The following is a 15,118-nucleotide window of genomic DNA, read 5'->3' as shown; positions in this document are numbered from 1 at the left end:
AGCCCCATAAAGAAATAGCAAACGTTACTGGGAGTGAATCAGTATCTCGAATTACTTATGCTGAAAGAGCATACAGAGGGTAACATGAACCACAGTAAGCCAATACAGTAAGTCAGTATAGCCACTAACTCCGCGTAAGCAATAGTATTTATCTGAATTTGCATCGCGGACTGCAGCCAAATTAAAGTCAAAACACAGAAGCAACAAAGACCAGTGCAATGTATAAGATAGGGCATGACCAAAAGTCCAACGCAGTCTGGGTGGTACAGACGCCTTGAGCGATACAGCAAACAAGGGGTATTATAATGACACCCAAGGGATGTCGTCATTCAGACCGGACTTATCAGTCTCCAATTTATAAACCCAACGTTGTTCTTTCTTGAACAGAAAGGAAGATATATCCGTCAGGTGAGTGGGAATGAAGGGGCGCTCCAGCACTGTCCATTTCAGATCTTGGGGACTATGTCCAGCTGTCACAAAGTGTTGGGTTAGTTTGGTGGAAGTTTTCTTGCAGCGAATGGTGCTCTTGTGCTCCAGTATGCGTACGTTCACTCTCCGTGTTGTCATACCAACATACCGGAGTGAGCAAGGACATGTGATGAGATCAATCAAGTTAGTACTGTTGCAATTTGTGTGACTAACCAAGATCCAGGGTTTCGAAGTCCCAATGTCTATTTCGGTAGTGTGTGAAGTATGTGCACAAGCAGCACAATTACCGCAAGGGAAATGTCCACGTACTCTCGGTAAGTCCCACAATGTGTCTTGGTGAAGTCTCTTATTCTCAAGTGGTCGGGTATGTACAAGTATATCCCTGATGTTGGTACTCCGTCTGAAAGCAAACAAGGGACGTGGTAGTGAAGTAGTCCCAATGTTAAGTATCTTCCAGTTCGCCAAGATACTTTTCTTGATTTGATTTGAAAAGCTACAGAATGTATGAACACAAGTCATACCTTTGAGCAGGCTGTAATCAGCCAAGTCTCGCAATTGCGCACTAGGGCGACTAGACAGTTTCAAAATCTGACCAAAAGAGAGCGGCAGGCTATGCAGTCTCTAGCCATGGATGAATCTATCACGATCAAACCAGCGGACAAGGGCGGAGCCATAGTGCTAATGGACTCCTCTGCATACCGTGCTGAATGCCTGAGACAGCTGGGAAATACCCAATTTTACAAGCCCTTACGAGAAGACCCTACCACCAGATTGGAACAAGAAATCAAATCTATGGTAGAGGAAGCGGTAACTAATGGTTGGATTACTGAGCAGGAGTCAGTTTTTCTGGTACAAAGACATCCTGTCATTCCATACTTTTATGCTCCACCCAAGGTGCATAAAACACAGAGACCACCTCCAGGACGTCCCATCATCTCGGGTCTGGGATCTCTGTTAGAACCACTATCCACTTTTGTGGATCACTTTCTCCATCCACTTGTTCTAAATATGCCAACCTACCTTAAAGACACCAAAGATGTTCTTAATCTCATTGAGTCAATTGACTTCAACACAGACAGCGATTTCCTTGTCTCTTTTGATGTGGAATCGCTTTATACCTGCATTCCTCAAGATGAGACCTTAGCCAAGATAGAGGACTTGCTCACTGACCATGTTCCGGATTCCATCACCCCGGTATCCTTTATAATGAAATGTGCCCGCATCGCCATGAAGGAGAATTCTTTTAGATTTGAGGAACAGCTTTTTCTCCAGGTGTCCGGCACGTCTATGGGCAGTGTTTTCGCTCCTAGTTTAGCGAACCTCTATGTCCATAGTTTCGAACAGGAACACATCTTGTGCCCTCTCAACCCATATCGACATCACATACGGTGTTGGAGACGGTACATTGATGATGTCTTTGTCGTATGGACAGGGTCGCTATCTTCCATCAATGAATTTAAGATTTGGCTGAATACTCGCAATGCTTTTTCAAGGTTCACCTGTGAGCTCAGCAAAGAGAGTTTGCAGTTTCTGGATGTTTTGATTTTCCCGGTTGATGGCGGGCTCCGCTCTGAACTATACAGAAAACCGATGGCAAGAAACTCTCTGCTGCTATATGACAGTTTCCATCCTAAGGCTTTACGCCAAAATTTGCCCTTTGGACAGTTTTTGCGAATTAGGAGGAACTGTTCTGAGACGAATAAGTACTATGAACATGCTAAAGTACTATCGAATCAGTTGGTGACCAGACACTACCCCAAGAAGTTGGTAAAACAGTCCTTAAAACGTGCAGCGAACAACAACAGAGCTGCATTACTCGAATTAAATAGTCCCCAAGAAACCACCAACAAACTGACTTGTGTTCAAACATTCTGTAGCTTTTCAAATCAAATCAAGAAAAGTATCTTGGCGAACTGGAAGATACTTAACATTGGGACTACTTCACTACCACGTCCCTTGTTTGCTTTCAGACGGAGTACCAACATCAGGGATATACTTGTACATACCCGACCACTTGAGAATAAGAGACTTCACCAAGACACATTGTGGGACTTACCGAGAGTACGTGGACATTTCCCTTGCGGTAATTGTGCTTCTTGTGCACATACTTCACACACTACCGAAATAGACATTGGGACTTCGAAACCCTGGATCTTGGTTGGTCACACAAATTGCAACAGTACTAACTTGATTTATCTCATCACGTGTCCTTGCTCACTCTGGTATGTTGGTATGACAACACGGAGAGTGAAGGTACGCATACTGGAGCACAAGAGCACCATTCGCTGCAAGAAAACTTCCACCAAACTAACCCAACACTTTGTGACAGCTGGACATAGTCCCCAAGATCTGAAATGGACAGTGCTGGAGCGCCCCTTCATTCCCACTCACCTGACGGATATATCTTCCTTTCTGTTCAAGAAAGAACAACGTTGGGTTTATAATTTGGAGACTGATAAGTCCGGTCTGAATGACGACATCCCTTGGGTGTCATTATAATACCCCTTGTTTGCTGTATCGCTCAAGGCGTCTATACCACCCAGACTGCGTTGGACCTTTGGTCATGCCCTATCTTATACATTGCACTGGTCTTTGTTGCTTCTGTGTTTTGACTTTAATTTGGCTGCAGTCCGCGATGCAAATTCAGATAAATACTATTGCTTACGCGGGGTTAGTGGCTATACTGACTTACTGTATTGGCTTACTGTGGTTCATGTTACCCTCTGTATGCTCTTTCAGCATAAGTAATTTGAGATACTGATTCACTCCCAGTAACGTTTGCTATTTCTTTATGGGGCTTATTTGCTCCTGCTCTCCTTGGCTCCAAATGGGGTGCCCTCATACTTACCATATGGGCCCCATCTGTTTGTGAGTCCACTCTTTCTTGGCGCAGGTGCTTCTACGCACAGTATGTTGTGGACTTTTTCACTGCCTCCTACAGCTTTGTCGTCCCGTTTACACGATTTCTCTGAGCATGAGCGACAGTTCTCTGCTACTGCCATTGTGGAGAGGCGGTGTTCTGTTGGCGCGCATGCGCCGTACTATATTTAGACATTCCTTGTATTGGGCATGCGCGCTATGTTACGCTTTTACCCCCACCTGAGCGCGATTAGGCAGATACGCCAGGGGCTACTTAAGAGCGCGGCCAGAGACTCACTCTCCCCTCCGGCAGCAGGCTCTCCCGGATTAGCGGTACCGACGGAAAGGTGAGCAATTGGTAGCCTTTCCTTTGTTTTGTTCGGATAGTCTGTCCTGGATATCTGCTAGCGCGGCAGTCTATACCCTATCAGTTGAACGCTTGGGTTTCAAATGCTTTAAGTTAGACGCTCCCATCTGTCGACCACCATTTTAATTGACGGTGGCTGGCTCTACTACTATGTAGTGAATTTTTTTATGTGAATACTGGACTTGTAGTCCTACATATGTAGTGTTTGTTATAATGGTTTCTTCCCACTTCTTCATATCACCGATGGCTCCCCATACTGATGGTTTCATATTATGATCGATTTGCCAAGCAATTGACTTTTACACGATCATTTTCTGAGATTTAATCTTACTCCTTCTGCACCACATTACTTTTAAAAAAAAATATAATCCAGTATATTTTTTTATAGAGCGGTCCTGCCCTCCTGGGCGGTTGCCAGGCGAGAGGTGAGACCCTGTGCCCAGCTAATGCGGGTAAGTCAACTCTCTCCTCTATTCATGTATATGCAGATCCCCAGTTTTAACTAATTCTTGATATTATTATGATATACATCATTTTCTCCTGACATGTGGCATCTCCTGTTTGTTCTAGGTACATGCAGGTTCAACCACAGGCTGATGACATCGCATTGGCTTGATATCCTTTTTGTTATAGTTTATTCACTTTTTTGATATTGCAGTAGCGTTTAATTGAAAGGTCTTGACGAAAGCCCGATCCATCTTTGGTCTTCGTGGGCTGAAACATGTTGACCACCTAAAACCCACACCATAGCAGTTCTAAATCCATACTGCAGGTGTACTGCTTTTTAACCCTGACAGTTGGTACCTCTTAATTAAAGTCGGTTTTGGTGCCTCCTAGCCAGTTTTAACCTTGCACTATTTTCCACATTTTTCTAATTTTTGCGCTGCATCCTTGCTCACACTTTCTGGCTCATCATATGTGGACGTAGCAAGTCCTTTAACACCAACAATAAAACATCCCTGAGCTCCTCCCTCTCAGTGAGGGGGTTGTAGCCCCCAAGGGAACTAGGTTTTTCCCTTGGGAGGAGAGTCCCTATGATGAAGCATGTCACCTATGGTGAGTGAGGGATCTCGTCCTAAAAGGGATCTGCCCTTATACATGTAGTGCTTTATCTTCCTTCAAGTTAGGCTTTCTACCACATAGGTTTAAATATCACCCAGTGGCTTTTTTGTAGACCCTAGGATTTCTGTGTTTTGATGCCCTCAGATCTATTGCCTTACACCTGGTGCCCAGTTTGCTTCTGTGCACTCACAGGAAGAAAACCGTTTTATTCAGGAGCTGATATATGAATGTGCAAATGGCGACACTTATGCCTGGATTGGTGCCAGTGATTGCTATAAGGTAAGTGCAGCCGCAGTGCATGAAAGTGTGTGGTCCATATACATATGCTATGTTAAAACTGAGGGGCCTCAATTACAAGGCCATTGCGCTGGGCACTTTTTCAGACACACCGGCAGCGCAGTGTGCCTGCCCATATTTACAAGGCTACGTAAAGTCACCCTGCATGACTTTTCATGGCCTTGTAAATATGAGCCCAACTCTGTGTGAAAGGGGCATTCCAGGTGTGTTGCTGTTGGTATTCCCACGCAACATCCATGGAACCTGAAACATTCCCAGCTTTACAGCAGAGTTTTTTAAAGCTGGAAATGTATCAGAATCCTACGACTCCCCAGGGGAGGTTTAGGAGTGGCTTAACGAAGAGAAATACTTATTTTTTCTCCTAATGTTTTCCTCTATCTATGCATGCTGCATAGTGCACCACACATAGAAAGAGATACATGCCATCAATTATTGTTTTTGTGCAGGAGGGTGTCCCTTCCTGCACAAAAACAGTCAAGCCGAAATGCAGGCACCCATGATGGAATGGTGCCTGCACTGTCGCATGGCAGCCAATTGTGCAACAGTGCAGGGGAAAGCACATTGATGCGTCATATTGTTGGTAATACGACACGTACCTGTGCTTTTAAAATGATGCAGCTCGGTGCAGCAAAATGGCTTGCATTGTTTTTATAAATGAGGTCTGAAATATTTGCTAACCTGAAAAGTGGCTTTTAAGAATACATGGTTATACAGAGTATGTGTTATGAACTGTGTGCAAATGTGCCACATACAGTACTTAATTTTAGCGGGTGGTTGCAGGTGAGGCCCTCAATCACACATCGTTCCTTATCAAGCTTATCAATAGTCCCACATCTCTCTCCCACGCTTCCCTTAAGGGGCTTAGAGGATCCGCTCGATTGTTCATGATCTTGTGATATATAAGTGCTACAGCCTTACCCACCATCGGGTCCAACGGTAATCTATCCTCCATTGGGTAAAGTCAGGCAACTGCACTCCCTCCGTCACATGGCACCTCAGGGCATGTCTCAGCTGTAAATACCGGAGTCTCTCTCCCTCTGCCAATTTATATTGTGAATGTAGATTCTCAAATGTACACATTTCCCCATTTAGCCAGACATCCACGAACTTGTCAATTCCAATGAGGCTCCTCCTACGGAAGCCCTCCAGGCATCCCACTTCTGCCAACTGGTCACAATAACCACAAAGGGGATTGGCACGTCAGTTTAGATTCCTACCCGAGCAGTTTTGTGGCTATCCGCCATGCCTGAATGACCGTCATCATATACGCCGGCAGATGCGTCTTACGTCCACCCTTATACAATTCAGCAGAATATACCCCCGGTCCCCATGCATGATGGTCTACTCTGTAGGCTGGTTCCTCGTTTGGTGCAAATACCCGATCATTCACGTTCACAAGCTGAGCCGCCAGATAGTAAAACTAGACATCAGGCACCGCCAGTCCCCCCTCATAAACTGCCCTTTGCAGCTTTCGCGGAACTATTTGGGGGCGTCCCCCAGCCCGCAACAGGGTGCGTATTTCTGCATCAATTCTGCGGTCGGGATCTGATATGGAGTATTCTGGAGTACATATAGTAAACGTGAGAGGGCCATTATTTTAAACGAGACAGCCCTTCCCATAAGTGAGACCGGTAGCTTCCGCCAGTTTGTCACATCTCTGCGTAATCTCTCTAGCTACGGATTTAGATTCAGTTCTAGAAACCTCTCTGCCGACCTACTAACCCAGATTCCTAAAACTAAGGCAGGGCTACTGTCGCCGCACAAACTTACCTTCATTCCTGGTGGGACTTTCTGCTGTTTTTATCAGTTTTTACAGCACACAATTCTAAATCACGCGTGCAGCAGACTAAGACAGGGCTACTGACACCACACAAACTCCCCCTCATTCCCGGTCGGACTATCTCGCTCCCCTACTTAAGCACACGCAAATGCGGATGCGCCCAGCGGCGTGCCAGCACGCCTAAGGCAAGCCCGTCTGCACCCGTCCTCGTCCAGCTGGGTCGAGGGGCCAGAACCCCTGTTCTTTATGAAGTAGCCCCTAGTGTGTACACCCTACAGGCCCTTCATAATCTCAGGCCCACACTGAATACATTCTGCAAGACTCCTAATCTTGAGGAACCCCTATCTTATTGTGCGCACTGTCAGTTCAAATGGTCTGGTAATTCCTTGCCTGAATCTGTTTCAACCTCCATTGCAGAAGAGATTTACTCTCTGCCTAAGACTGGAGGCCAGCCAAAAAAGCTTAAATATATTAGTTTGAATTGTCGCTCCCTCCCAAAAAATCAGGTACATTTATTTAACTTTCTCCTTGATGCTGAACCTGACGTGCGTTTTGTAACAGAAACTTGGCTCAAGATGGCTATTCACCTGATATATTTTCCTTACAACTTTGCCCTTCTAGGGATAAACAGACCACATAGAATAGGAGGGTGCATTGCTATTATTTATAAAAAGGACTACATATGTAATATTAAGGACGTACAGATTCCTAATTGTGATGCTTTACTCTTTTCAATTTTCTTCTCTCCTCAATTTACCCTCTCAGGGGCTCTTATTTATCGCCCTGCCTGGGCCTTCTAGTAACTGGTGTTCTGTATTACCTGACTATGTGGCTCCTCACGTTTTGCAGGCAGCCAATTTTACCTTGCTTGGTGACCTTAACCTACATCTTGAGGATCCCAAGAATAAACCAGCTTTGGCCTTCATAGATGATTTGAGCTCATTGAATCTTTCTCTTCTTAACTCTGCTGCCACTCACATTGCAGGTCACCTCCTAGACCCCATCTTCTCCAACCTCACCACCCTTCTCGTTGACCCCCCACTCCAACTTTGTTGGACTGATCATTATGCAGTACCATTTATTATCCAGGTCCCTCTCTTCCTTGCTACTCGGCTGGCACCGCAACTCATATATAGACACTGGGCCAAACTGGATATGCCTGAGCTCAATATTCGACTCCTTAACACTATCCCTACCCTTAGTGTCAATCTTCAGGCTAATTAAATCTTTGTGCATCAATGGCTTAGGGATGCTACTGATGCAATTTTGCCTTTAACACCTATAACGCAATGAAGAATGCTTCTTCCTGCCTGTGGTTCAAAAAATGCCCTCGCTGCGAAAGGAAACACTGTAAAATCTTGGAAAGGGGCTAGAGGAAGCACTATGCGCCTTAGGCCAAAGCAGGTTATACTGACGCCTTGAAAAAATGTCATGCCTCCTGCAAATTGACACAAGCATCCTATTACACTGAAACGATTTCCAACACCCAACATTACCAAACAACCTTGTTTAGAGTGGTGAATGAACTCTCGGTAGCTAGCATTTTTACACTGCCGCCCTCTCTTTCTCAACAAAATTGTGATGAGCTAGCCACCTTTTTCCTAAGCAAAGTTGAGCTAATCTATCAGCAACTAGCAGTAGATGCCCTCACACTAGTGAGTCCCTCTTCGGCAGCCACTCAAGCACTTGATGATTCAGCCTTACATTCTCTTGCTTACAAGCCCAAAGACAAGCCTGAAGAATCCTTGGAACTCAAAGCCTGCCTCCCGTTCGATCTAGCATTGTTGCATACTTTATTAGACACCATTAAGTCCGACTCTCCGCTAGACCCCCTTTCCTCTGTCTAAACTTAGATTGATTGCAGTGCTGCCCTTACAATAACTCTTGATCTTCGCAACTCCTCTCTGAGTAAGGGCCATGTCCCCCAGAATTGGAAACATGCCGCAGTACATCCTCTGCTCTTGAAGAATGGTCCAATTTTTGGCCTGTCTCTCTCCTCGCAGCCTTTTCTAAGATTCTTGAAAAGCATATCAACACTCAACTCTCCTCCTTCATTACTTCCTGCAATCTGCTCCATCCATCTCAGTTCGGCTTTAGGGCAGGCCATAGTACGGAATCCGCCTTACTGGGAGTCACTGAGCTCCTTCGGCAAGAACTGGACTCTGGTGGTACAGCCGTCCTTATCCATTTGGATTTACGTGAGGCTTTTGACACAGTTCTACATTCTATTTAACTGGACAGATTGGAGGCTCTAGGAATTGTGGACTTGGCACTAAAATGGATGTCCTCGTTCTTAAAAGATCGTACCTTTCAGGTCTCATCAACTGAACACACATCCAAGACCCTCTTGCTGCCCTCGGGGGTTCCGCAGGGCTCCATTTTGAGTTCTCTGCTTTTTGACATTTACCTCCGCCCTCTGATGGACGTGATTGAGGAGTCTGGTCTCACTTTGTTTTGTCATGCAGACTCCCAGATTATTTTCTCACTTTCTAAAGAACAGAACTTAGATTCGTCCCCACTTAGGCAAAGCCTGACTAATTTCGCCCACTGGATGAACAGAAATGCCTTAAAGCTTAATGGCAATAAAACTGAAGTCATGATTCCTGGCAACAATCCCGAACTCTGGAGAGTTAAACACTGGCTGACCTCCCTAGGACTCTTACCTACGCCGGTTGATAAAGAACCTTTCACTTAAGCCGCAGGTCTCAAAACTCACAGCCTCTTGTTTTTTCACTCTCAAATGGCTCAAGAAAATTCTCTGGCTCATTCCTTTGAACACTCAAAGAACGGTTTTACAGACCTTGATAACGTCCAGATTGGACTATGGAAATGTTCTATACCTGTGTGCAGATAAATCAGTGATCCGCCGCTTACAGATCATCCAGAATGAGTCTGCCCGCCTTCTCTTTCAATTGCCTAGACATACTTCTGTCTCTCCCTTGTTCCATAAACTTCACTGTCTCAAGGTCAATGAACGTATTAAATTTAAGGCCTTGTAATACATGTTCCGAGCTTGGCATGGCCTCACCCCTACATACATCCAAGGTCTGGTGTTACCTTATGGCCCCAGCCAGCCGCTGAGATCAGCTAACCTTGCCCTGTGCACCATACCCAGGCTTCGCTTGGCCTGCATGAAGGGTCGCTCCGTTGCATATTTGGGCCCAAAATTCTGGAACTCCCTTTCTTTGGCGCTTAGGAACTGCCACTCTCTACTCTCGATCCGTTGGAATTTGAAGACTTTGCTCTTCAACTGCTCTTGATGGGCTAAGGAATTTGAATTGGGCCTATGCACCCTGTAGCTGTTTTGCTCTAGCGACGGGAGACCCTTTTGGGTAGCTGTGCGCTCTATAAATTCTCTAAAATAAAGATAAATTCCCAGGTACTTAAATTCCTTCTGCTGCTTCAAGGCCGCACACACCGATGTAAGGTGTAGTTTTTGGCCCGTCAAGGAAAAGACCAGTGATTTATCCCAGTTTATTTGGTCACCAGAATAATTACAAAATACTCTAAAGATATGGATAAGTCTATGAATTGTGTGGCGCGGTCTATGCACATAGAGCAGGACATGATCTGCATAGAGGGAGATATGTTCCTCCCAGGCCCCCCCCAACATCTATTCTTTGTACAAGAGGATCCCTACGTACCCCTGCCGCAAGAGGCTCCAGAGCCATAGCAAATATCATCGGGGATAGTGCTGGAGCAGAGTTTTCTGTTGAAAATTTATCGAGTTTTAAGCTTCAGTTTTGTCTAAGTGTTATGATTAAAATTACTAATTTGTAATCATTAATTAATAGTTTGTTTTGTTAAAAGTCCAAATTAATCAACATTATTAATGAGAGAAAACTACACGTGGGAATGCATATATGTTGCTTAATAAAATGCGCAGTTTAATTAAATAAGTATCGCAAAAGTGCTATTTGTTTTGAGTTTGTGCTTTTAAAATAACGTGTGCTAATGCTTCTTTGTGTTGCAGATGGCTAGATAATTACATACACATAAGGGTATTAGTGGGAATTAACACTGTGTAATCATTATGATGTGGTAACGTTGTTTTGTGTTTCTTTTAATTAAGATGGTCCGTTTTGGCCTAAATAAAGATGGCTGCTATTTACAGCCTGCGCTCGAGTGATTGAATTTTGACGAGAGGCCTTGCTGAACATGGTTGAAAGTCACCTGACCACAGCCTCTGCCTGAATTAAAAGTTTCCGTGAGGACAGCAGCTCTGGGCATGATTCCAATTGTCCTTGGAGAAGAATAAAGCCACAATGAACAATGGTAGATCTGCAGTGGCTCCGCTATGGCACCAAGGAAGAGCATTTATAACTGTATGGCTTGCAAACTCGAGTTTCCTTCTTCCGTGTTTTTATTTTTGAGATTTTTCCTGAGCGGAGGTTTTCTAAATGTAACCAAGTGACATCCTTTCCTGCTCGCTCCGCTCAGAGGCTAAACGGATATTCAAAGTTTGTTTGTAACTTTTATTTTGTCATTTTTGTTATAAATATGCTAGACTAGAGAGGGTCCGTGTTCATTGCGTTCATTTTATTCATCGTGTTCTTTGCGGTCATTGCGTTTTGGATTTCTTTCCTGAACCTATGCTGAGGACGGCAGCTCGAGAGACTTTACCGAGAGACCTGTCCTGACCCATTTAGCTAGAATAGGTAACTATGAGAATAATGATTTCGCTATTGATTGACTTTCATTTTGAACTAATTTAGATAAATAAGCATTTGTTTGAATTCCAGTGTCGGGTGATTATTTCTTTGTCATTTATTGAGTTTCAAATGTATTTCCTATGTTTAAAATCATGACTCAGGATAATAACTTTATGGTCGCATTGACCTCGTTTAGATGCAGATTGGTTTAGGTTTCTCTCCTATATTCAGTGTGGATAGAGGAATAGTGTGAATTTCAGTGTGATAGGCCCTAGCGTATGATGAATGTATGTGCGTGTGACTGTGGATTTACTCTGTCCGTGGAAGTAGGGAGAATTTATATGCGCCGATCTGCAGCAATAGCGGACATACCTGGAGTGTGCCCCTGTGGAGCGCAAATGGTCTAGATATCGCCCCCTTGACTCGAGCTGTACCCATGGGGTTCGAGTATAAAAGCCTGACCCAGGTAGATAAACCCCGGTCCAAAGCCCAGCTTGGACAGGACCATAAATAAGTATGTCCACTCGATGCTGTCAAATGCCATACGGGCATCCAATGACACTACTACTGCGTCTTCTGTCAGGCGCACCGTTACCTTGTGCATTATTCCATATAAACGACGGAGGTTCAGTCTTGTGCTCCTCAGAGGCATACACCCCAATTGGTCTGGATGAATTATTGTAGAAATTATTGGCCAGAGTCTATTAGCCAGCACCTTTGCAAATACCTTGGTCTCAAAATTGAGCAGCGAGATGGGTCTATATGACCCACATAATTCCGGTGATTCACCCAGTTTGGGGATTAGCACTATTGTAGCAAGTCTAAGGTCCTCCAGTAGACGTCCCAACTCCAGCACCGCATTTAACATATCAAGCATGGGCTGTGCCACTGTGTCTGCCACACATTTAAACATTGCAGTAGGCAGCCCATTCGGGCGTGCTGCTTTCCCGGACTGCAGCTCTCTTAAAGCAATGGCCACCTCCTCCACTGTCAGGTCTTGGTCAATTGCCTCCCTATCTACCGCTGAAAGTGTCAGCATGGCAATATCTTGAAGGAATGTGGTACAATCCTCTTCCATTGCGGCTGAGGCCGACTGGTATATTTTTTCATAGTATTGCGCAAATGCTTCCTCTATTTCGGATCCTGCCCTACAGCACGCGCCCTCTATCTCTCTGATTTCAGCCACCCAGTTCCTTTCTCGATTCCTCTTTTCCAACCAGGCAATTCGCTTATTAGCTTTATCGCCTACATCATTGGAAGTCTCAGGGAAATCAAAGACTTCCCGAGAAGATCCTGGCTGGATCTCAAGGGAAACTTGCCTGAAAGGAAAACTGCAGAACTGCATGAGGAGCGCTACCTCTGATATTTTTGGGGTGGGAAGGCCTGCAGTTGCTGCTCTTGTCTAGAGCTGGAGGAGGACTAGATTATTCTTCCCCCCTGTTTATTTTTTTTTAAAAAAGCGAGTAGAGTGCTTTAGGGTGTATCTCTGTAATTTTTAGTGCTTAAATGTGAAAGCGCTTACACGTAGCGTAGCGCATGGGGAGCGTGTCATGCCTTTTTCTGCTAGTGCATGGTAAGTGCTATATGTACCTAGGGGATCAGCACGTGGCTGATCCCCTTTGTGTACATGTGGAAAATGCTGCCTGGGCCCCATGTCGGGAGTGCGCAGTGCGCGCTGACCTCTAGCCAAGGACCATGCCTAGATCCTCAAGGGATTCCCCGCTCCCTCACGCCACCTCCGCCAGCTGGAGAGAGGAACTGTGGCGACAAAGAGAGTCCGGGCCAGCCCAGGGCACTTTCTGACCTGAGAGCAGGGTGGGCGTGTCTTATTCTGCCAAGAAGAAGAGCAGCATGCCTGTAGCTGGGAGCCGTGTTTCCCACCCAAGTGCGATGCACCCGAGAGCCGACTGCCCCGCTGAAGCATTGCTGGGCAACTGAGGACACAGCCCAGATATCCGGAAGAGTTCCGGGCCATGTTACGTGGTCGGGGATCAGGAGCGGACCTTGTATGTCATGATCAGCCTGCTGTGCTTCATTTCCGGTGCCTCAACCACAGATTTGCACTGGGCGCACACCTGCCCAAGGCCCTGGGATGCCGATGGCAGCCAGCCATATGGTACTGTCACCTTGAGCGGGATTGAAGTTCTACATGCCACCCGGCAGTTGTTAGCCAGACAGGCAGGTACTGTGCCTACGTGGTCCGTGCGGCTTTGGCTGCTAACCCCAGCTACATTAAGGGCAGGTGGGGGAAGTGTAACAAAGGAATGCACAGGACCCCTAACGCTAAGAACAGCGTACTAGGATCACCAAGTGGCTTCAGTGCGTAAGCTTAGGAACCACCATAAGGCATGCAGGAGAGCTGGTGCCTGGGTGGCTCATGTTAATGTACCCTACGATGGGTAGTAGAAGGGCAGGGAAGCTGCCTCCTATGGGTTCACGGTGCTACTAAGTGATTCCTGGGCCTTATTATGTATTGCAGCATTACCAGTCCCAGTATGGGGATGTGGGAGTACTTCACCGGGTTTTAATCAGACCTGCTGCATTTTTGTTTGATGCCCTAAATGTAATGACACTTAAAAATGTGTTCTTACTTCAGTAACTGCATAAATGTGTACAGTGATGGTGTAAGGTGGTGCTAGGCATCAATGATATTTTCTATGACAGGCACAACATTACAGGTATTTAGCTTTTACACAAACTGTGATATTTGACATAATGTTTTCGTGATGGTGTTCATGACAAGTGCAACTTATAATTAATTACCAACTTCCCTCCAACATACTCACTTATGAAGAGACATTGGCAGAGGTCCTTTGTGTGCAAGCCCTTTATAAGTAACAGATTAAACATTCACCGCTCTGTCTGAGGGCAGCATGGGGTTTGCTAGGATAGAACGCAGGTTCTGAATTGACTGCTAAATAGACCCATATTCCCTTAATTTGGTGCAATGATTGAGCCTTGTAGGGGATCTTTGGGGCCACATTAAGATACGTTTAACTTTTATAAACAGCCAATAGGCTCATGGTGCTTCATTCTCTTTTGATATTATAACTGCAAAAATGTCAGCTTTAGGGAGATTTCAAAGAAGGACAACTCTAAATAAGTACAAATACATATCTGATTCAAGTAAATGGGTGTTTTCAATCTCCTTTGTCTGCAGGATAGGACCTTCATGTGGACGGATAGCTCTCAGTGGAACTTCCGGGCATGGTATAGCGGAGAACCCAACAACACAGGTGGGCGGGAGCCCTGCGTGTATTTCAACTTTGCTAGTAAGTGAAAACTCCTATAGATTAGCACTCAGTGACTGCCTAGATTATAGTTCTGTATACTGTTTATCTACTATTTAGTGCCTCATTCAGCTTGATTAGTAGTGCACATTCTATCAAGCCTGGATGTGTGCGCTTTATTGCTGGCTGCATGTGTTTTTTCCAAAAGTCCTAACTAAGGCCTCCCTTGCCTGGCCATATTTCCTTCCTTCTGGATTTTGCAGCACACTGTAACTGTTGTCTCAATGTCTGTCTCCTCACAACTCCCTCACAACCCCCAGAAAGTGCTGGTCTAGATTTCTTCACAGAAGTGGAGAAGGCGAAGAAATGCACAAGAATGAGTGTGTGATGAGTGTCACCTGACACCTAACCATATAGTGTCTGTCAGCTGTGCACCTAACTG

At 45.3% G+C, this 15,118-nt stretch overlaps 1 protein-coding gene across 1 annotated transcript in view; it reads left to right on the top strand.

The window, feature by feature from the left end:
- Positions 1-14,726, top strand: part of LOC146831260 (lectin-like) — a 46,666-nt gene extending 31,940 nt beyond the window's left edge. The window contains exons 3-4 of the mRNA XM_085603862.1: positions 4,862-4,996; positions 14,607-14,726. Of these exons, the coding sequence (XP_085459988.1) occupies positions 4,862-4,996; positions 14,607-14,726 (255 nt within the window). The remainder of the gene's footprint in view (positions 1-4,861; positions 4,997-14,606) is intronic.
- The last annotated feature ends 392 nt before the right edge of the window (positions 14,727-15,118 follow it).

This window comes from Triturus cristatus, chromosome 5_1 (genome assembly GCF_964204655.1).
Source record: "Triturus cristatus chromosome 5_1, aTriCri1.1, whole genome shotgun sequence".
Lineage (NCBI taxonomy): Eukaryota > Metazoa > Chordata > Amphibia > Caudata > Salamandridae > Triturus > Triturus cristatus.
Note: the sequence above shows the minus strand (reverse complement) of the source record. Positions and strands in the feature narration are given on the sequence as shown.